The sequence below is a fragment of the Meleagris gallopavo genome, chromosome 2 (assembly GCF_905368555.1).
Source record: "Meleagris gallopavo chromosome 2, MGAL_WU_HG_1.1, whole genome shotgun sequence".
Taxonomy (NCBI): Eukaryota; Metazoa; Chordata; class Aves; order Galliformes; family Phasianidae; genus Meleagris; species Meleagris gallopavo.
This window is the reverse complement of record NC_139405.1, coordinates 5,637,841-5,658,880: the sequence shown is the minus strand read 5'-3', so window position 1 is coordinate 5,658,880 and position 21,040 is coordinate 5,637,841. Positions and strand designations below refer to the sequence as shown.

Genomic DNA, 21,040 nt, shown 5'->3' with positions numbered 1-21,040 from the left:
TTCTCACTGGCTGACAGTGTAATTTCAATCTGAGCAGGGAAAGCCATCAGCCTCACACTGGTTCCTTGTGATTTGTATTGACATAACGCTATTCATTCCAAGGCTTTTTTTTTTTCCCCCCTTCAATCAATGCCTAAAAAAACAGCTATTTCTAAACCTGAAATGGCTTCAAGCTGCAACAGGGGAGATTTAGGCTGGACATTAGGAAGTACTACTTTTCTGAAAGAGTGGTCAGGCACTGGAATGGGCTGCCCAGGGAGGTGGTGGAGTCACCGACCCCGAAGATGTTCAAGGAACAGTTGGATTTTGTGTTGAGGGACGTGGTTTAGTGAGAACTATTGGTGATGGGTGGATGGTTGGACTGGATGATCTTGAAGGTCTTTTCCAACCTTGGTGATTCTGTGATTCTGTGATTCTGAAAACCATTTTGCTGCATAAGCCTATCAGTCGCCTCTCAGGGCTGGAGACAGAGCTGTATCACAACAGTTCTACAGAACAAAGCAGGAGTGAGAGACTGGAAGGAAGAAAGCCCAGCTAACAGGTCAGCATCAGCCACCTGAAGATTAATCATTCTTCCTCTGGCAGGGAAAACAAAACACAAAGGCAATTATCTTCCAGCCTAAATCAGATATTCCCAGTAAAGACACATCAATCAGGAAAACTTCAATAGCAAACACAATTCTCAGAATCAGCCCAAGGTTAGCAATAATATTCTCAAGTTACTGTTTTCCTTACATGGTTCTATCACATATACCCTGGTGTCTAAAGAAGATGCTATTCTGACCTATTATTTTACACGGGGTGTAAAGTTGCCAACAAGTCCTCTTGAAGAAGCTACTGCTACTGTTGTTAGTCAAGTAACAACTAATCTTTGTACAAGTCTTTGTACGTGAATCCTTAGATATAGAAAATATGCACTTTTAGCTAGGTCAGGATGACCATGCCTGAAATTGCTAACATGATTAAGTAGAAGAACTCTTAATCACAATATCACAACTAAACTTGTCTTTGAAGACAGGAGCATCTTGAAAAAGCATGTAGTTAATTAGCATGAGTAGAGTAGCCTGCAGGAAGGGAGATTAGTCCTATCTTTGACTGACCAATTGTAGGCCAGAGGCTGCACCAGAGCAGTGCCAAGTGATAAGAATATGTATAAGAAAACTGTCACAAAAATCCCAGAGTCTATCTTTAAACAATGCTGTCCTTGAAAAGAAATGCATTCAGCAAAATGATGAAGAACAGGATGGGCAATTGCTAGCGCTTGTTCCATAGATGGGAGAACTGATCATGACGCACCAACGGTTAGTGGGGAGGAACTAAGAGAAAGTTGAGCCATGGGGCAAGAATGATTTAGCCCAGTTCTGTGCTATCATCAGGCTCTAGTGAGACAAGATGTGAAATCTGCTGGATTGCTTGTATGGATGCAGGTTTGCTGTTCTACATCTGATTTGACGAATTGAAAAGAATTCTAGATCACATGGGGAGAACAAAGGGAGTCCATAGAGTCCTTCAAATGGTTATTTTGAGTTATAAGTCTGATTGGAAAGATATAAAGGTTTTTATGAATACATTATTACTCTCTGCGAAAAAACAACAACAAAAAATACTGGTTTTAGAGAAAGCTAATGTGGAAAACAGGAGAGCATAAAGGAAAGAAAAGATCCAGAACAGTTTATACTTGAAATAGAACCTAAATGAGATCCAAATACTGACAGGGGACAGCTAATGCTTATTCAGAACCAACAGTTAATATTATACGGTGTACAACATCCAGTACCCAAACAAAGAATATCTCCAGATTATACAGAACCCAACTGAGGACCCATCAGCATTTTATATGAGGTTATTTGAGACAGCTAGCATATTGTCTCATTTGGAAGGGGAAGATAAAAAAACTATGTTTAATATGTTGTTCAGTGGACAGTCAGCTCCTGATATCCAAAAGAAGTTGCAGAAAGTTGACAGGATTTCAGGGATGTCTATTTCACAGCTGACTGAAATCACTTGTAAGTTATACAACAATAGGGACTAAATAAGAAAGGGAAGAAAAAAAAGAAGAAGATGATAAAACAAAAGGATAAACAAAAGAGATATAAAATGCAGGTATGTTTCCTGGCATAGTTCAAACCACAAATTGAAGAGGAACATTTAGAGCAGGATCTTGGGAGTTAAAATAAACTTGTGTGGCGTGACTAGCATAGCTGGCAAGAAGGGAGATTAGCCCTACCTTTAACTGACTAATTGTAAGCCAAAGGCTGCATCAGGGTAGTGGCCAAGTGATAAGAATACGTATAAAAAAGTGTCACAAATATCCCAGGGTGTGTTAGATTTGTGGGAGACCACCTAGCACCCACACTTGTGCAACTTTGCAACAGAACAGTATCTCATCTCTGTGTGTGAGACTGACTTACTGCACTCCAGATAATGATATCACCAGTTGGACAACATTACTTCCACCAGTTCCAACAGTAAAGTATTTTTAAACCATTCCTCTACCACTCTTTGGGAAACACTCGGGGTACATCCACACTGGCTTTTTGGTTTGAAGCAGAAGCCTACTTTCTAGCCACACTTTTCCTCCACTAGCACTTAGGGTGCAATACGGAACAACCTATTTGCACATGTGCTGTGTTCTCCAAGGACTCAATGCAACTAGAAGTTGAATGCCAGGAACGCATCTGATACGTTTCATTGTCAGTGATGGTTAGTCATAGAACAAGTCTATCCTCTGAGGATCACAAACAGGTCAAATTTTCATCAGAAAGACATTTTCTTTCAACACCCAGCTCTAGTAACAAAGAGCACAAGTCATCAGATAATTCAAGTGACAAAACAACTCCTCATCCTCTCTTAGACCTGCATCTGCCTCACCTGCCAGCCTGGCCTCTTCTTCCAACCTGTCTTCATAGCCCCTGTCTTCTGCTCTCTCTCTGTCAAGGTGGGGATGTAGCTTTGCCTTCCTTTGCTGATGCTGTAGACCATGTGCAGAAAGGGACTTGAGGGTAACATCACCATGCTGTGGGTGTGGGCATCTCACACACTGCCTCTGCCATAGGGCCAGCTGTACTTCAGGAACACACAGCACTAGGGTCATCAGAGTGCAGTGGCATGATGAAGTTGTGATTGCAAGAACACACTTTCTGTGGGGGAAAAAAAAACACATTGTGGGAAAGCCCTTAATGAACTTACCATCTGTCACAAACCCTGAGGCAGGTTAGTCGTTAGCAGAATAGATAATAAGATGCTTACAGCAGCGTATATAATTAGAAAATCTCCAGTGTAAAATGTTAGTGCCATCACAAATAAGGTTTCAATCCTTCATACAATGAGTCACCCTTATTATTACCAACAAGCCACATCAGAAACCTCGTCTGCTGCCATTTAATTTGAGCATGTTCTGCATCTCACTGAGAGCCAATGAGGTGGGCAGGGGGGACCAACATGTAAACCAGGCAGGCAGCACCGCTAGATGTCAGCCCGAGCTCACGGAACAGCAGCACCCTCACTGTACAGCAGCATCAAACCCCCAGCCCAAATCCCCGAGGCTTTCCTAATTACAAGTTTTCTATTTCAGACAGTTACGTATGGTGTCACACTTCTCCAAAACCAACTCTGCTGAAAAAAAAATATATACTACAGTTTAGTTTCAAGGCTTCTGAATTTCCACCCAAATGGATAGCATGAGATTACAAGTTAAGAATGCAGTTTGAGGCCACCTTAAGAGTTGAAAACAACGTTGTTTAAACACAAAACTTAAAACAAGCTATGAGTTTGCTTCCCCTATGCTGGGATACAATGAAGGGAAATAGACTATAAAGTCCTGTCAGACAAATAACACACCTGACATGTCAGATGTTTTTTTACTTATTACTAAAGCAGTAGTAGTGAAACTGCTGTGATTTCAATAAGGAAACTGCAAGTATAATAATCATTGTAGGGGAAAAAGAAAGATACTGGAAAATCAAATGCATCCTCCACTCCCTGCTAGCATAATATCGATCCTCCTCTCCTTCTCCTGTAAGTCAGCTCCTGTTTATTTCAGCCAGGTACACTGCAGCATGAACACTAAGGGGTCTGAATGGCAAGCTGTGTTGTTCTGAAACAAGCTTCACCTAAGAACGTGCAATGCAGAAAGCAGATCCATGTTCAGTGTCAAAACTATTGATTTTTAGCTGTCAGCTCTACACTAATAGTGCTGCCAATTGCAAGCACTCCAAAGTTTTCTACAGACGTCTTGTGCTCCCTTGCCATTTCTTCCTCCCTGCTCCAGATCTCAGACAAGTCTGGGATCATTTGGTTTACTTTTTGTGCTAGAATTGTTAAGATTATGGTTGTCACACTTCCTTACGTTTCTAAGGGTAGAAACTTGGACTTCGCTCCAAAAATGAGAGAGACCTTCAAGTAATAATCAGGCTTCAACAATGGGAATTTCAAATTAATCAAACTTTGTGACACTTGCAATAAAATGATGAAAAGCGGCATACTGAAAATAGAACCAAGCACCGATTAAGAGAATGAGCAGAAATGGAAAACATCCCTTGTAGAGGGAGAGTGTCAGACTGCAATACCTCTGCCCTTCTGAGCAGAGACACCATCTCTTGCAAAGTGCACACCCAGCATGCTTTCTTTGCTCTGCTCAGCATTCACACAGTGAAGAGACTGCCCTCAGAAAGAGCAGCCTAAAGATCAGGAATGGCTGCATTTGTTATATCACATCCCTGGTGACTACTGAATGAAGTCACAAGTCTCCTTTGGACAGTTTAAAAGAGGATCCTGCCAATATGTTACATGATGAAGCTATAAACTGATCAAACCTGTCATACCAGAGTTCAGATTGCAGCATAGGCCACCAGTGCTTGTGAGATGACAGTTTTACACAATGTCACCATATAAAACAAGTACCTATGACACCAGGCAGACAGAGTGCTGTAAAGCTTCATTAAATTGGAAGCCACCCGACAGTTGTACATCAGAGACTGAACTCAGCAGACAAGTAGCTTCACCAACACAATGCTTTACCACAGCCAGATGCTTAACGAAGACCACACAGTGGTTCACAAACTGAACCCTTATCTTACTTTCCTTGAAATCAGGTTGTCAAGCAGACTCTGATGCCCCCTAAAAGCCCGCTGAGTTGTTTTCTGCACAGAAGAGATGACCAACCAGAGTGCGGACTCTGAAGAGAGCTAGAAAAAGGCAAAAAGAAATACATGCTGTCCACATGCTGCCACGATGGCCCCAAGCTCAGTGTAACTGCTGAGGAAGTCATAGCAGGATGTTTTTCACTGATAGGCCAAATGTTGTCCTTTACGCACGTTCAGAAAGGGTACAGGTGTGTGTGTGTGCATAGACCCTGCTGTATGCATCCTGAAGCATTCTGTGTCCCAGCTGCTGCACCTGTCTTAAGGCATCTGTAGTTCACCTCAGGTGGCTGAAGAGCAAAAAGGAGCTGAAAGCAGCTATTTGTGCAAGCTTTGTTTGCAGGGACATGCATTAAAGGTTATGCACGGTGTCAAGGACTGTAGGCACCAGTCTCATACCACAGCAGTCCACTCTGTCCTGGACTTTTTTTGTGGCATTTTTGTGGAGAAACTTAAATCTTCATATCCGTTTACATAACTAACGTGCCCAGTTCTAACTGTAAGCAACTGAGATGAAGCCTTGCAGGAAAAACTTGTGTTTTCCAATAACAATTGCTAGAACTCACCACTTGCATTCCTGATATCCACTGTGCAATTTAATCTGCTTCGTCTGCTGTTTGCAAACACTGACTGCTGTGTGTACTCTTCACATACTGGTAACTTCAACCACACCCATGGGCGGGATGCATTTCCAACGCTCATCTTGGAAATCTGCTTTGAAAAGAACTCAAAAATTCGATATACGCAGCAAAAATGTCATTTAACACTGGTGTGCGACACAATCTGCCTGTCCCGCGGGACAGCGATCCCGACCTTCTGGAAGGTTCTCTCTTGGCAGAGGCGGAGCGCCCCGCGCTGAGGTGCGGCTGTCCGGCCGCCAGAGGGCGCTCCGAGCCACACTTACGTATTGCACCTGAGGCAGGGCGCGTTCCTACGGATCTGCCCGTTAACCGTGTCCTGCAGAGCCACATCTCCACATCTGAACACCTCCAGGGACACGGATTGCACCACCTCCCCGGGCAGCCCGTTCCAAAATGGTAGAATTGATGCGCCTAATTTTTACCCCTTGCTCCCTATCTTCCCCCATATTGCCAGCACAGGGAATGAATTAGCTTCAGAGGACAGCACACTGACCATTCATTCGTACAGTGCTTCCCCCCCCTAGAAAACAAAATCGCAGAATGGCCTGAGTTGAAAAGGACCACAGTGATCATCCAGTTTCAACCCCCTGCTATGTGCAGGGTTGCCAACCACCAGACCAGGCTGCCCAGAGCCACATCCAGCCTGGCCTTGAATGCCTCCAGGGATGGGGCAGCCACAACCTCCTTGGGCAACCTGTTGCACTGAAAATAAACCAGTATTTGCAGAAATGTGAACAACAACAACATGAGGTATTCAGTGCACTCTGCACAGCCCTCCCACATGTGGCAGCACAGAGATGCTTCAGCTTGAGCACATCCCATAACTGTCAGCATTGAGGGCAGGGATTGCGCCTTACACAAAATAATGCTCATGGTTTTCTTTCTGCCAGTTTCTCCATTGCAGCATAATTCTTGCAAGACAAATGATTTAAATCAGCAAGTCACACATTGAAAAAGCCCTTCTTTTGTTGAGCAATGTTTATTTAATAATTAGATAAGGTTATGGAAGGAAAATGCAGATCAAGATGGCACATCTAATTCTACATATAATCTGCACTACTCAAAATAACGCAAAGGCTTATAGAAGCATTCACAGGTAGATGCAGGTAAATAATTTCTAAAGAATAAATCCCATATAAGACTATTTTCCCCACCCCAAATCACAGCCTTTAAATCAACTTTTGCACTTGAAAGACAGCTTATTTTACAATTAGGTATTTAAAAAAAAAAAAAAAAAGCTGGTGTTCGGTGAAGGGTTCCAAGTTTCTTTGTCAGCATTTCTTGATAGCACCCTGGAGATTACCTAGCCATCTTCAGCACTACTCACAGAAGAAATCAATGTCCTGAAAGAGAGTTGAAAGGAAAGATGGTTTGAGATTACTGAAGGATTAACATTCCTTTATTATCCCCCAAAGGTAGATAAGTAGATGCAAGCACTGAATACACTAATATATTCACAGAATTCTGGAAAAGAAAGCTTTTATTTCTTTCAACTCCTTTCATGTGGTTGGGATGATTTGTTCCTGACAGAAATCTTTAAAGTGAGTTGGGCAATGCCATGTTCTTTCTTTTTTTCAAACAATTCCTTTATCTTTCTGTTTTGTTTCCCTACATCCACGCTTGGATTTGAGTTGTGTGTAACCCCTTATTCTTAAACTATTCCTAACCAGAGATGAAAAGGATGCCTTAATTTGACTGAGGCTGTGATTCACTTGTTACAGAGAAACCTGACTAGAAAAAAAAAAAAAAAAAAAAAGCGCTTGCATTTTGCTTGAAAACTTCTAGCAAGGGATACATTTTCATAGCATATGCTTTCATCTAGCTTTCTGCTAGTATTTTATCTGGCTACATAGCTCTCATCTTGATTATACTGCAAGGAATTAACAACTTGTATGCTCAAACTCAGCAACATTTACATTAGACCAGCCTATCACACATAGCTGTCCACTGGAAGCTGGTTCAGAGCAAAGGCTTACTCGTATTAAAGGTACTCTCATTTTAGTCAGCAAATGACCAATTTAAAATCACTGAAGGATGGCAAGCAATCCAACACCACTCAGTAGTACACAGCCTATTGTAAGGAGTCTACTGTATTCAGTGTGACTCAGAAGTAGCAGCACTGGGAAGAAAATATTGTATAAGGTTTATCACCTGGAACAGCACCGATAGGTATGGATTGCCTGGTGTTGCAAAAAGGATGCTGAGAGAAGTTCGCAAGCACTAGAATTTATTAAGAGGGCCTGCTGCTGATGACATACGTTGACTGCAGTTCTGACATTTACTATGGGGAAAAACGAAGGAGACAGAGGCCCCCTGTTCTAATGTCCTCTTTCTTGCTCCTCTTTAGTGCAGCAGGTCCCCCCATCAAGATACCTGTCAAGTTGCCAACTCAGTCCTTTCAATGGAACTGCACGCTGCTTGATCATTAAGCTTTGGGCATCACCAGTTCCCATAGCATAAATGAAATAATAAATGAAAGGTTAGGGAAAAGGGCAATTGGAGAGGGTGGTTCTCACACCAGTGGCAACAACAACAACAGACTTAACTGGTTTGAGGCCAAGAAAGCAAGGTGCAAGCATCACCAGCAGCTAAAAGGAAGGGTAGCAGAAGCGCAAACATAAGACCAGCTACAACGTTGCAAATGGCAGGCTGGTAGCATTACAGGCACACAAGACTGTGCAACAATCGCTCTTGTGTAAAGCAGTACCCTTTAAAGGATACTTCTGGATGAATCAATATGGTCAGGTAGAGATCCATTAAGACTTGCTGTAAATACTTTCAAATGCAAACTTGAAGTCAGATCCTTCAAGCTCACATTTGCAACACATAAAAGAGAACAGAGGAACAGGAATCCATCTGTCCCACCATCAGGTTCTGGGAAACTCTTGCGTAGCAAGAACGTGAACTAAGGGTGAAACAACCGTGAAACTCCCTGTGTGATTAATTTTGCAAAAAGGTTTGCTGCAGAATTTCTACTTGCTAATTAAAGTTCTGCAGTGTAGCCTGGCAATAGCAATGGCCCATTCTGGACCCACAGCCAGCCTGCAGACTAAGACAGGACTTTAACCTACCTCTGCTTCCAGCTCAGCTAGCCATTCACCATAATGGCTCAACATTGTTGAGAAAAGAGCTTAGAGTCACAGAACATGAAAGAATGACTAATTGCTACAGTGCTCCTGGTCAAATTCAGAATAACATAACAAAGTGTCAAGAACAGCAATCACTTGTTTCAAGATTTGCATTTCCTCACATAAAATTTGTCTGACATTAAAACACAAATCCTAGCAACTATTAAACTTCATTTCAATTATTTCTCGTTTTAATGAAACCTACCTAATAATCAAGAGCTGGGATGAAGTGTCCATATACAATTTCCAGGCTATGAGCAATGTGTTTTAGGCATAAATATAAGCTACCAGTAACAGCCAAGCCATACCATCCTCTTCCACTTCTCTGTGAAGCATATTTCAGATCTTTAAGTAATGTTAAGATCTGCCTGGTGTATGACTACTACTCTACATGATTGGGAAGAACCCTCCTTTTAGAAATGCAGCTTATTTAAAAACATGCTTCCAATAACTTTGCAATTCCACCTTTTGATAGATGTACTAACAACTATGAGACAGCAAGCATACTTTTCTCACACAGTATTCTGAGAACTAAGATGATGATGATGATGATGATGATTATTATTATTTTAATTCCTCCAATATTTTAACCCAAGTGATGCTGCTACTGTAGAAACAACTCAAGAATACTCTGTATTTCTAGAGGAACAGTGGAAAAGTGAGTTTTCACATTCAATTGCCAGGGACCTGCTTTCACTGAAGCATGAGAAGGGTGTTCAGGAGTGTAAAACAGAAGTACTCTATGACAATGTCAATCTATTTAGACCATTAATAGAAGGGGTTTGTACATATTACTGAAACATGCAGCACAACATTCAGTCTCCAAAAAAGAAAACCATTTGCAACACATTGCAAGAAGTTTGGGTCAGACTCTTAGGGGGCCTCCAAGCAGGGCTATTCCAATCAATAGGAACAATAATAGGATCAAGGCCTCAACTCAGCATCTGTGAAATCTACAATATCAGAGCTTATGTTAGGATTTTATTGAGAACATTTGCCTGCATAAAGGCCCAGAGATAGCATCCCTAAGCATCTGTGATATGCTACAATCAAGTGCCACAATTATGATTTGTTTTTACGGGAAATTAGCATTACACAGCCAAGGATAATTATATACAGCTGGGGTTCTGTAAATTCCTTACCGTTGTAGGAACAGTCTTATTTGCTTCTTGATAGACATGTTGTTCTGAGACTAAACTGCGAGGGAAATAACCGACCGTCCCCATATGGTCTTCATACTCTTCTCCATAAACCTTCAAGCAAGGAGATGTATAATTAGGTGCATTACAACAGTCTTCATTCGCTTTAAGCTAATTCATAATTTAGCCAAAAGCAGCTACTTAGCAGCGTTCAGAACTCTGATTCTGGATCTCCTAGTTCCCCAGTTAACCAGCACATAAAATGAACTAGGTATTTATTTTCTGGAATAAAATAACAGTTCAGTTGCTATTTATTTATTTTTTTAATGAATTCAGTTAATATTAGTGTTTGCTTCCTTTATATTTAAGTTTCACGAGCAACTGTAATGAAAGCCTTTCTCCTGCAGTTTCAGCAAGCAGCCGCAGAAAAGAACTGCTGAGCCTTTTTACTTAGGTTAAATTCATAATTACTGAATAGTTAATGAAGAAACTTTAACTTCACTACAAAAACCAGAAGAAAAAAAAAAAAAAGACCCTTTAGACTCCTCAATCAGTTTTAACACTCAATCTGAAAACTAAGTTGCTGCTTTAAAACCCACAGTAGCTCAACATCAACACATTTTTGTCAAGAAATAAATGCTACTCTACTTCTGGTTTGCTCATATACACAGGAATCTCATCTTACACTTCCAGCCCAGAATTCTCCAGATTCTTTTTCTTTCACTAGTTTTGAGTAAACATAAATCAACTGCCCTTTTTTAATATTAATGAATCTGCAGTCTGGAGCATTATAATCCTCTTCTGCTCTGACAAGGGAAATGGTGTCTAGGAAAAAGAAATAAAAATCAAGAATGAGAAGGATGAATTTTAAGACATGCTTTTATAAAGAAAAATATGGAAGTGTGTGGATGCACACATGTAAAACCATTTCTACAGGCAAAAGTAGGTTATTCTGAAATTAATGTCTGCCAATAATTTGTTCTGCTTGTTTCTCCATCTCCAGTAAGCAGAATAACAGCTTCAGAATGCATCATTTAATCCTAATGTAAGTTGCAATCCTTCGACTCTTCTCTACTCTTACCTTTCTCTCATGAGAAGGGTCCCTTAGAAAAGCCTTTCTGCAGTAAAACAGGATTTGATGCTCCACATTCATCTTCCCACTCTATTTTAAGTTGACAGACCAGTTTAAAGATGAGATAAGCAAGCAGAGTAGTTTTCTGTCACACTACAGCTTCCAAGCCCCACAACTGTTTTTGGGAACGTATTCTAGTTAAAATTAAAACAAAATTACTCACAGAGACAGTCGTCATCAGCACACAGCTTCTTGCTGGCAAGCTTGTCCATAAAAATTCCAGTTGCAAATGGATTCATTAATCCAAGACACAAAAATAAGATAATCAAATAAACACGCTGTGTCATTTTTCTTTGCCGTGGCACTTCCCAAATGCACACCGTGCCCAGGGATCTCTATCTTTTATGGAACAGCCAAACATCTGGACAAACACCCCTGGCCAATGGGAAGGGATCAGGGTGACATTCCACTGCAACAAGAGTTGCTGCCGGCAAGAGGGAAACCTCAGGTTGCACTTATGCAACAGAATCCTTTCCCAAACCCATTCTGGAGCAACTGTATTACTTAAAATTTTAAGCTTTCCTCTAGTCATACGCGGTCTCAATCTTACCTCAAGCAAAATTTGTTTGAGAATGAAAAATTAAGGCAGACCCCAACAAACAGGGAAGAAAATTATATCCTTCAAATCCTTAAGTCCCTTATTCTCACAATCACACTAACATATATCATCATCCCCCTGGACCATAAACCCTCCAAGGCAGCAACCTCCTCATGAGAGTCTGTAGCAATGCCCTACCACAACACTAAACATGGATGCAAATATAACTCAATAAAAAAAGCTTTTCAACTCAGCAATTTAAGTTTGAAATCTAGAATTCAAGCGGTGCTACTTGTCTGGGTAAGATTTCTTTTACACAGGTGAACACAGAAAGAGCAGAATACACAGGTTAAGCAAAGACGGTGACCATCTCACGTTTATTCGTGTAGCCAAACTCAGCTGAGAGTTCACAGACGTGACACTGAATGGTACCATAAGCTGACTTAAGAGGTACTTGTTATGTCTTAAAGGACACGTAGCATTCATCTAACCTCCCAAAATATTTTCATAGCATATGAGAAAGAGTACTAATTAAAATAGATGCATACACCCAAAAGGAAAAATCTAAGTTATTATATACACTGTAAGCTGTTCACACCACAGTTGTCATGCTTCAAAGAATCTGATCTTAAAACCAGTCCTTAAAAATGACCAAGAGCAATGCTGCAGTTCCCCAAACAGCAGTTAATCAGTGCTAACTGCATGAGATAAAGTTCATGACAAAAAACACTCACTTTTATTCTTTACAGGTGCGCAACAAATTTTCACTTCCAAGTGTTCTAAACTTGTGAATTTACTAAAAAGAATGGAAAATGCATATATAGAAATACAGAATTAACACAGCTGTGGAAGGGCATCATCTTGCAATGTAACCTGAGTGTAGAAGATGAATTTGTTTTCACTGCATCTGAAACTGCTCCATAAAACTGCTTTTCTACACAATATCTGTGAAACAGAGTTTTTATGAAAATCAATCATGCTTTCCTGGATGCAAAACATTTTGTCTAAATAACAGTCTTAAATCAGACCTCAATCACCTCACAACACACTTGGAAAAACACATGCTCTGCAGCTCCAAGCTCACACAGCACAGGTAGGGAATACACCAAGCTGCAGCAATAGAGGGAAAGCTACAGACTTCAATCTACTTCCTCATTTTCCAACTGATTTACTTTGGAAACAAAAAAGCCTCAACACTCACAAGGCAGCTACTGTGCTCATCTGAACATTCTTCCTTGTAGTACCCAGTCTTAACACCGGCTGTTTGTCTGAACCACATCTGAAAGAAGTCACACTAACTTCATCTGTTACGTCCTTGAAATGGTTGTTAGAGGACTCAGACACAGCAATAAAGAACAGAGGAATGATGCAACGTGACAAACACGTGTGAACACCACAATATCATTTCTAAAACACAAATCCCCAAGAGCCTGACTGCAATTCTCCTACAAAACCATGGAAAATCCAGGAAGTTTCACCAAAAATATAGTTTAGGTTTCATTATTCTCTAAAGCTAAAATATCTTTCTATCTTTTGAAGTGATTTTTCCCAATACTAAATTGGATTACTTCACTGCATTTAGTGTATTTCTTGTCAACAAAACCCTTAAATGGTTTCAACAAAGAAGGGAAAAAAAAAACAAAACCACAGAAATACTAGAACATGCATTTTGTAAAGCCTGCCTAAAAAAGTCTGTCAAACTTACCAGCAGTGTCTTTGGAATGAGCTAGAAAATTCTTCCTAAACTATTTATTAAAATCACTGCTAAAGATCAGACAATTGGAAAATCAAAACCAACCAACACAAACCATGTTTGTCTGTGCCCTCTGTACAATGACTTCTACTACCAGCCATCACTGTACAACAAAACCAAAAAGTTGAACAGAGCTCTCAAATTTTAACCAATTTCTACCAACCCCTGCAAAAATTAAAACAAAACAAAACAATGATCTATCTTCCTTACGTGACAAAACTATTCTCAGTGAAAAGCAGCTGTCCCTTTGGTAGTGAGGCTGAAGACTGAGTGTTGCATTTATTCTGAACACGCTGACATTAAACATTCCCACTCACGCTTTTTGCTCTGAAGACACACATAATTTTCCAGCACTCACTTCTAAGAAATGAAAGTCACCTTAAAAGTAGTTAAATCAGTATTAAGAATTAGCCCCCCGTGCAGCAATGGAAGGCGATATAATGCCTTCTACTAGGACACGAGCACGCTTATAAAGGTACTCATTAAGATTTAGTTTAGAAAACAATAAAGAAGTCAGCTCACCCTGTCCATGACATCTCGAGAAGAGCATGATTTCTAAAGAGATGCTGCTCCCTCAGCAGCTAAACCTTAAATGAGAGTGAGGAGGGAGGACCCAAGCAAAGTGCATTGCTTGCACCTGACCTCTGTCCTTTTCACCTGATGCTCAATCACTGGTTCAGGCCATGACCTAGCAATTCTCATCTGCCACGCAAGCCTAAGAGATTAATAAGACAGATTCAATGAAAAACACAGTTTGAGAACAGCATAAGCTGAATTTATTTTATAAAAATTAGTATTCTAGCACAAAAAGTTACTATTCAGTAGATCCACACAAGTCTTGCAACCGTGCTGACAGCTGCAGCCATTTCACACAACAGTCTTATCTTTTCTGCACAGAACAGAAAACATGCTGTACTCATATTAAAAAAGGAAAAAAAAAAAAATTCAATACAAAGAATTCCAAAGAGTGTCTGGTTATTTCTTAGCATAAGTGATTTTCATGGCATGAGATGGAGTTATCTTGAATCCTTGGAGAGCATCTCGAGCAGCTCCTGCTTGACATTCATTTTCAAACTCCACAAATGCAATGTCGTGACGCCCTGGCACTAAACGTACTTCTTTGAATCCAGGAAACCTTTGAAATAAATTTAAGAAGAGTCAGATAGTGTTTTCTAGATTGATAATTTACCCCCCTTCAGTACCCAGAAGACCCTCCATAAGCTTCTACTAGAATAACAGTTTCTACTAACAAGAGATTTGATTGAAGAATTTTCATATTTCCAGTCCTTACAACTTTGCCTCTCTTAAGTATCATTCTGCTGAAGTAATTTAATCAGTAATGCACATCTGCAGAAGCAATTAAAGCTGTTTTTAAATCTGTTTCTGATGTCTTTAACATTAGTCACCAGCTTAATGCACTGCAGATTGATAACAGATAACTTCTACAATCAAAATCAGTTTAAAAAAAAAAAGTAGTCAGATTTGCATTCTGCACCCAATCATTTGTAAAGTTGGCAGTAACACAGAGAACTGAAATACCTTCAAAACCTCTCATTTTAATAATCAACTAGCCAACCAAAAATAAGAAAACAAAACCATAAAGGTAATGAAAGGAATCAGAGGAAAATTTTCTCTACTCAAAACTTACTGATTGAATAACATGGACAGCATCATCTCATTTGTTTCCTCAGGCAGGTTATTAAGGAAAAGAATATAGTTTGGTGGGTTATCAGGCACCTGTAGCAAGAGAAGAGCAAAATTCAGCAGACTATCCACAGCTGTCTGCCCCTCTAAATCTGTCTGCATTGTTATTTGAATGAAGAATCACAAATCCCTCGTTTTGGCTGTAACACCAGAAGCTGGGCTTTAGGATACCTTCATGCCTTCAGATCTTGGTGGTTTTGTTTTTCTGCTTAGCAGCTGATACTGCAGTACTCCACCATACAAGATCTCAGCACTGCCACAGTTAGGACAAAGTGTAGTGCCACGTTAGATTTCACAGGCCATCCAAGACATCTGTGTGAGGACATCAGCTTGGAAAAAAGCCTTCCACATCTTCTCTGGTGAAGTAGCTGGAGGCCATGGTAAACACCCTGTTCATCTACAGCAGAACTGAACTACTGTTATCTTTAGGGCAATTGAAACCCATTGAAAACACACCGTTTTACTACAGCATACTATTAAAATGTATTGGTTACAAACTCCATTAGATGGTAAGCTTTAGAATCTCTAAAAGATTTGGTCACAAAAACAAGCATTACCTGCTGATTCTGAGGTGAAGTCCCAGGGGCACTGGTTGAATTTTGTGTTGCTCCCTATTAAGTAAGAGCAAAGTAGTTTTTAAAAGATATTTGGTTAGAGATAAACACACATCACCATATTTGTGTACAGCTCAAGTAGTGTATGAAAGATGGCTTGGCTTTTTTATTTTTATTTAAGCTGCAACCCAAGGAACATTTATTTATGAAATACTTGCCCTAGGGAAACAACAAATGCGGACTGCATTGAATCCCCAAACCAGACAATCAAAGAATAAAAATTGAACTAATGGCTGAGTCAGCAGATACAGCAAATCACTACTCATCCATCATTAAATTCAGTTTAATTAGACAGGAAGTAGCTTTTGAAAATGAAGACCTACACAAGACATGATAGACACAACAAGAAAAAAATTACATGCTTCCATTGAGAACTCCAGTTTGGCAAGCATAACTAAAGCTATTAGCATTATAAATAAAAACAATTACTTTGAGAAAATCAGTACAGAAGAATTGATTTTGAATAAATCCTGAGGAAACTGAATTTTCTATGCAGAAAAAGTTATTCTTACGATCACATCTCTCTCCTTGACAACAAACTGTGTCTTTGCAGAAACAATAATTAAGTAAGACAATATTCAAACTCTGCGCCTTGATCTTTTCTTCTGTCTTTGCAAATAAATTGCTAAATGTTGCTAGCCTTGGTCAGGCCAAGCATTACAGGAGATATATTCCACGCCAACTCCTTCTCATCTAATCGTAAATGGATCACATTGTTCCCTTCTACCCATCTGGCATTCTACATATATGTACATACACACTATAATGTTTTCTACACCGGTTTATTGTACCTTTGCTCTATACCTTAGTTTTCATCTTACAATAGGAATGAGGGGAAAAAAAAAAAAGAAATAAAAAGCATTAAAAAATAAAAACAAAGTAAAATGCATTAAGGACTACATAATCATATCCCCTCCTGCAGCTTTAATGGGTGCTAAAGAGCAGTACAAATCAACAGACAATTCAAAGAACTTAAAGTACCAAAATACTTAGTCCTTTAACGATAAAACATGACATTAACAAAAAAAATGGACATATTGTTTGAAATTTTTTCCCCTTCTTTCTTTAGATACAGAAGCTGCTTACCTGAATTATCTTTTTATTTGCTGCATTAGCTGATTGCTCCAGAGACTTGGCCTTCTTCTTTTCCTTCCTCTTCTCCTTGTCAGCAAAAGTACCACGCATTTTAGAGATGATATCAGAATCTGTCTTGGCATACTGAATGCGCTTTTAAAAGGTAAAAAAACAAAAAAAAAACAAAAAAAAAAAAACCACATCAATAAAGCACTGTTTATTATACTGAAGATCTCACACCGACTTCATTAAACGCATTCTCTCTCATTCACACAGTGTTTGTAGAAAGTTGTATTAAAAATACTGTTTTAAATTATAGATATGTTTACAGAGTATGTAACACTCATAATTAATTCTGATCACAACTAAAGAACTTTTTAAAAACTGAGATAGACCTCTCACGAGAAGAATTTACTAATTTTACGACATTCATTGGAATCAGAACTATAGTCAGCAAACAGTACCATGCCTGTCAAAGTAGCAGATGTACGAAGCTATACAACATCAATTAACAAAATTGGCACCAGCTGCTACTAAAAAAAAATAGGGGGGTAAAGCATTTAGGGGTTGGGTGAGGTGATAAGGTTCCAGCGATCTCAGATCTCTGCAGAAAACTGAGTTCAGTAAAACTTGGAATAAACGCTTGCCTTAATTCCACCCAGATTGCATAGGTTGTATCAGCAGCACCACTATGCTGTTCTTCTGACAAAAGCTTCCCAGTGCCCAAATGAGAGAGATAAATGATGTAGCTATGAGTATATGAGTTGCATCCATCCCCAACCCCGCCATGGGCTGGCTGCCCCCCACCAGCTAAGGCTCACAGGGCCCATCCAACCTGGCTTTGGGCACCTCCAGGATGGGGCACCCACAGCTCTCTGGGCAGCACTGCCAGGGCCTCATCACTCTCCAAGTAAAGAATCTCCTCTCTTTCAGTTTAAAGCTATCCCCCCTTGTCCTATCACTATCTGCCCAAGTTGGTCTCATTGCTGTTAATAAGCTCCCTTTAAGAACTGGTAGACCACAATGAGGTTTTTCCAGAGCCTTCTCTTCTCCAAACTGAACAAGCCCAGCTCCTTGAGCCTTTCTTCATAGGAGGGGTACTCCAGCCCTCTGAGCGTCTTTGTGGGAAGAGTAGAGAGGGACAGTTCTCTCCCTCGCCCTGCTGCCATCCCTCTGTTGATGCAGCCAAGGATAGCTGGCCTTCTGGGCTACACCTCATGTTAAGTTTTTCATCTACCAGGACCCCCAAGTGCTTCTCCCCAGGGCTGCTCTCAGTGAGTTCTTCTCTCAGACTGTACACATATCTGAGATTGCCTCCACCCAACTGCAACAAGTTGCACTTGGCCTTGTTGATCCTATGTCCACAAGGGCCTGCTTCTCAAGCAGTTCCTCTGGATGGCATCCCTTCCTTCTGTTGCAGCTACTGCACCACCCCAGAATCACAGAATGGCCTGGGTTGGAAGGGACCTCAAGGATCATGAACCTCCAACCCACCTGCCACATGCAGGGCCACCAACCTCCCCATTTAATGCTAGACCAGGCTGCCCAGGGCCCCATCCAACCTGGCTTTGAACACCTCCATGGACGGGCATCCACAACCTCTCTGTGTAAAGAACTTCCCCCTAACATTCGACCTAAATCTTCCCTCCTTCAACCAACCACTCAGCTTAGTGACACCAGCAAATTTGCTGAAGGTACACTCAACCCCTCTGTCTATATCTAAGCTGAAAGCATTTCAGATCTTGACAACCTTTACCTCACTGCAGCGGAACATAAAGCCAACATTTAGGAAACCAAAGTACCAACTTCAGCTTCACTTGTGTTCTATTTAGAGTCTCTCCAGTGCCCCTCAAGCTCGCATAAATATATTTGTCAAGACAGGACATCACTGAGTAGCAGCACAATTGCAAGCAAGTCTGATAGTTAATTCACAAGGCAGAAGTACCAAAGCACTGCAACACACCCTTGTAATTTTATTTCAACAGAGAAGGAAGAAAATAACTTACCATTGGCTTCCCATAAAATGGAAAGCCTTGCAGCTGTCTCAGAGCATTGGTAGACGATCCTAGTTCTTTAAATATAACAAAAGCCTGTCCTCTCATTTTCATAGTCTTCAAAGCCACGATGTCAACCACATGACCAAACTGTGAGAATAATGCGTATAAGGACCTCTTCAATTCTGTTAAGAATATAAAAAAGACTGTAAAAGTTTGCATGCAAATATCTGCATCTACAGAGAGTATATTGTCCCTCAGGTTGACCTTTAGGCAGGTAGGGGTACTGGCTTCACAACACGAGCCTTCAGCTAGAGAAAAAACTGTATTAACTTTGTATTAACTTCTTAAGAGCAAGAACTGCTCAGCTATGTAGGAGCAGCTGCTGACACCCAGCACTACCAGCCTGGTAACGCCTGCAGGCTACGAAGGCCATTTGAAGTTCCGTAGTTAAAAGTTACGATAAGAAACGGTTATTGATGGAGACTCGTCAGGCGCAGGGCCAAACGGACGCCTCAGCACCAGGCGCCGAGCCGCGGCCTCTCAACGGAGACGCGAGCGGCAGCTCGGCACGGAACAGCAGCGCGCGGATCGCCTGAGGAAAACGCGCTCCGCGACCCCCCGTACCTTCTTTCTTAATCTTGTCATTGATGTTGTTGATGTAAATGGTGTGGTTAGGCCTGATATCCATGCTCTACGCCGGCCGCAGACCTGCCTAGAGACAGAGCGCACGCGCATCCACGCCGCAGAGCCGCTCCTGGAGCGATCGATGCGCCGGAATCGTGATGGCGGGCGGCGCATGCGCGGTGCGGGGACAGGCGCCATGTTGGCCGGGCCCCGAAGGGCAGGGGGGTGAAAGGGGGCTTGCTGTGAGGCGTTGGGAAAGCGCTCGCTTGAATGCTCGGGTCGGCTCTGCGCCCAGGATGAAGCATTGTGCTTCTGTGTGAAATAAAGCTGTGTTTGTGTATCTATGGTTACCGTGTGTGCTGTAATAAGGAAGAGAAACAGCACCTTGGGGGACACCTGTTGTAAAATGTGCGTCCGCGTTTGTTTTTAGTTTTGATATCTGAAAGGCAGTGCATCTGAGCATTTCATAATAGGAGGAAGTTTTTCACTCAGAGGGTGGTGATGCACTGGAACAGGTTGCCCAAGGAGGTTGTGGATGCCCCATCCCTGGAGGCATTCAAGGCCAGGCTGGATGTGGCTCTGGGCAGCCTGGTCTGCTGGTTGGAGGCCCTGCACATAGCAGGGGGTTGGAACTGGATGATCACTGTGGTCCTTTTCAACCCAGGCCATTCTATGGTTCTATTATTCTATGATTTCTTGAGGGCCCTGCGGTGGTGGCAGCTCAGGGTAAATAAACAGAGGAGAACTGGGGCTGCAGCCTTGGAATTTTTGGAATAATTCCACATGCTGCATACCTTCATTTCTGTGAGTGAGCAATTATGCTGCCTTCCAGAAGCAATTTTTAGTTGCAGAAGTTCAATCTGGTTGCATATGAAGAAAATACTGCAAAAAGTTTTACTCCATAAGAAAATTCTTGCTTAGATTTAATTTTGGGCAAGTTCACACTGAAAATCATTTCTTTGTGAAGAGCTGTTCCTTCAGCTGCAGTGCATAAAAAAAGGAAAACCATCCTTCTGGATTCTGGAGTTTTCATGAGCAAAAGAAAAATCTGTTATTTAGCAAGACTCTGAGCACCTGATAGAGCTGTAGGTGTCCCAGCTCACAGAATCACAGAATCACAGAATCACAGAATCACAGAATCACAGAATGGCCTGGGTTGGAAGGGACCTCAAGGATCATGAATCTCCAACCCACCTGCCACATGCAGGGCCACCAACCTCCACATTTAGTACTAGACAGGCTGCCCAGGGCCCCATCCAACCTGGCCTTGAACACCTCCATGGATGGGGCATCCACAACCTCTCTGGGCAGCTGTTCCAGCACCTCACCACTCTCTCTGTACAGAACTTCAAGCTCATTGCACGGCAGTTGGACTGGATGGCCTTTAAAAGTCCCTTCCAACTCAAACAATTCCATGATTCTATAAAGAACAATATAGATTAAAGTGAGTTGAATACAAAAGCAAAAACAAAATAAAAATAAATAATAAATAAATAAATGAGAACCCAAAAGCTGTTGATAGAGCTGTTGATGTTACTTACTGGTAGAGGAAAAC

General features: G+C 41.2%; 2 protein-coding genes across 3 annotated transcripts; both read right to left on the bottom strand.

Annotated features, from left to right (window-relative positions):
- Positions 1-6,755: 6,755 nt before the first annotated feature.
- Positions 6,756-14,075, bottom strand: OTOR (otoraplin). 2 transcript variants are annotated; one of them, XM_019612531.3, is made up of 5 exons: positions 13,995-14,075; positions 11,345-11,384; positions 10,735-10,874; positions 10,053-10,163; positions 6,756-7,125 (listed from the first exon to the last, which is right to left on the bottom strand). In XM_019612531.3, exons 1-5 carry the CDS (start codon positions 14,001-14,003, stop codon positions 7,102-7,104), a joined length of 324 nt encoding a protein of 107 aa, XP_019468076.1. In that variant the 5' UTR covers positions 14,004-14,075; the 3' UTR covers positions 6,756-7,101. The 2 variants fall into 2 exon arrangements, with proteins under 2 accessions (XP_019468076.1, XP_003203729.1); XM_003203681.4 differs by having other exon boundaries at positions 11,345-14,075.
- Positions 14,076-14,225: 150 nt separating this feature from the next.
- Positions 14,226-19,651, bottom strand: SNRPB2 (small nuclear ribonucleoprotein polypeptide B2). Its single transcript, XM_019612529.3, has 6 exons — positions 19,486-19,651; positions 18,871-19,043; positions 16,877-17,017; positions 15,734-15,787; positions 15,121-15,209; positions 14,226-14,607 (listed from the first exon to the last, which is right to left on the bottom strand). Exons 1-6 carry the CDS (start codon positions 19,547-19,549, stop codon positions 14,448-14,450), a joined length of 681 nt encoding a protein of 226 aa, XP_019468074.1. The 5' UTR covers positions 19,550-19,651; the 3' UTR covers positions 14,226-14,447.
- Between the last annotated feature and the right edge of the window lie 1,389 nt (positions 19,652-21,040).

Coding starts and splice junctions, on each gene's coding strand:
- OTOR (XM_003203681.4), bottom strand. CDS start 11,468: ATGACACAGCGTGTTTATTTGATTATCTTATTTTTGTGTCTTGGATTA. Junction 10,164..10,734: donor GAGAATTCTGGGCTGGAAGT/GTAAGATGAGAT, acceptor CCTTGCTTGAAG/GTTTATGGAGAAGAGTATGA. Junction 7,126..10,052: donor ATAAGACTGTTCCTACAACG/GTAAGGAATTTA, acceptor ACTCTCTTTCAG/GACATTGATTTCTTCTGTGA.
- SNRPB2 (XM_019612529.3), bottom strand. CDS start 19,549: ATGGATATCAGGCCTAACCACACCATTTACATCAACAACATCAATGAC. Junction 19,044..19,485: donor TGACAAGATTAAGAAAGAAG/GTACGGGGGGTC, acceptor TATTCTTAACAG/AATTGAAGAGGTCCTTATAC. Junction 15,788..16,876: donor CAAATAAAAAGATAATTCAG/GTAAGCAGCTTC, acceptor CTTACTTAATAG/GGAGCAACACAAAATTCAAC.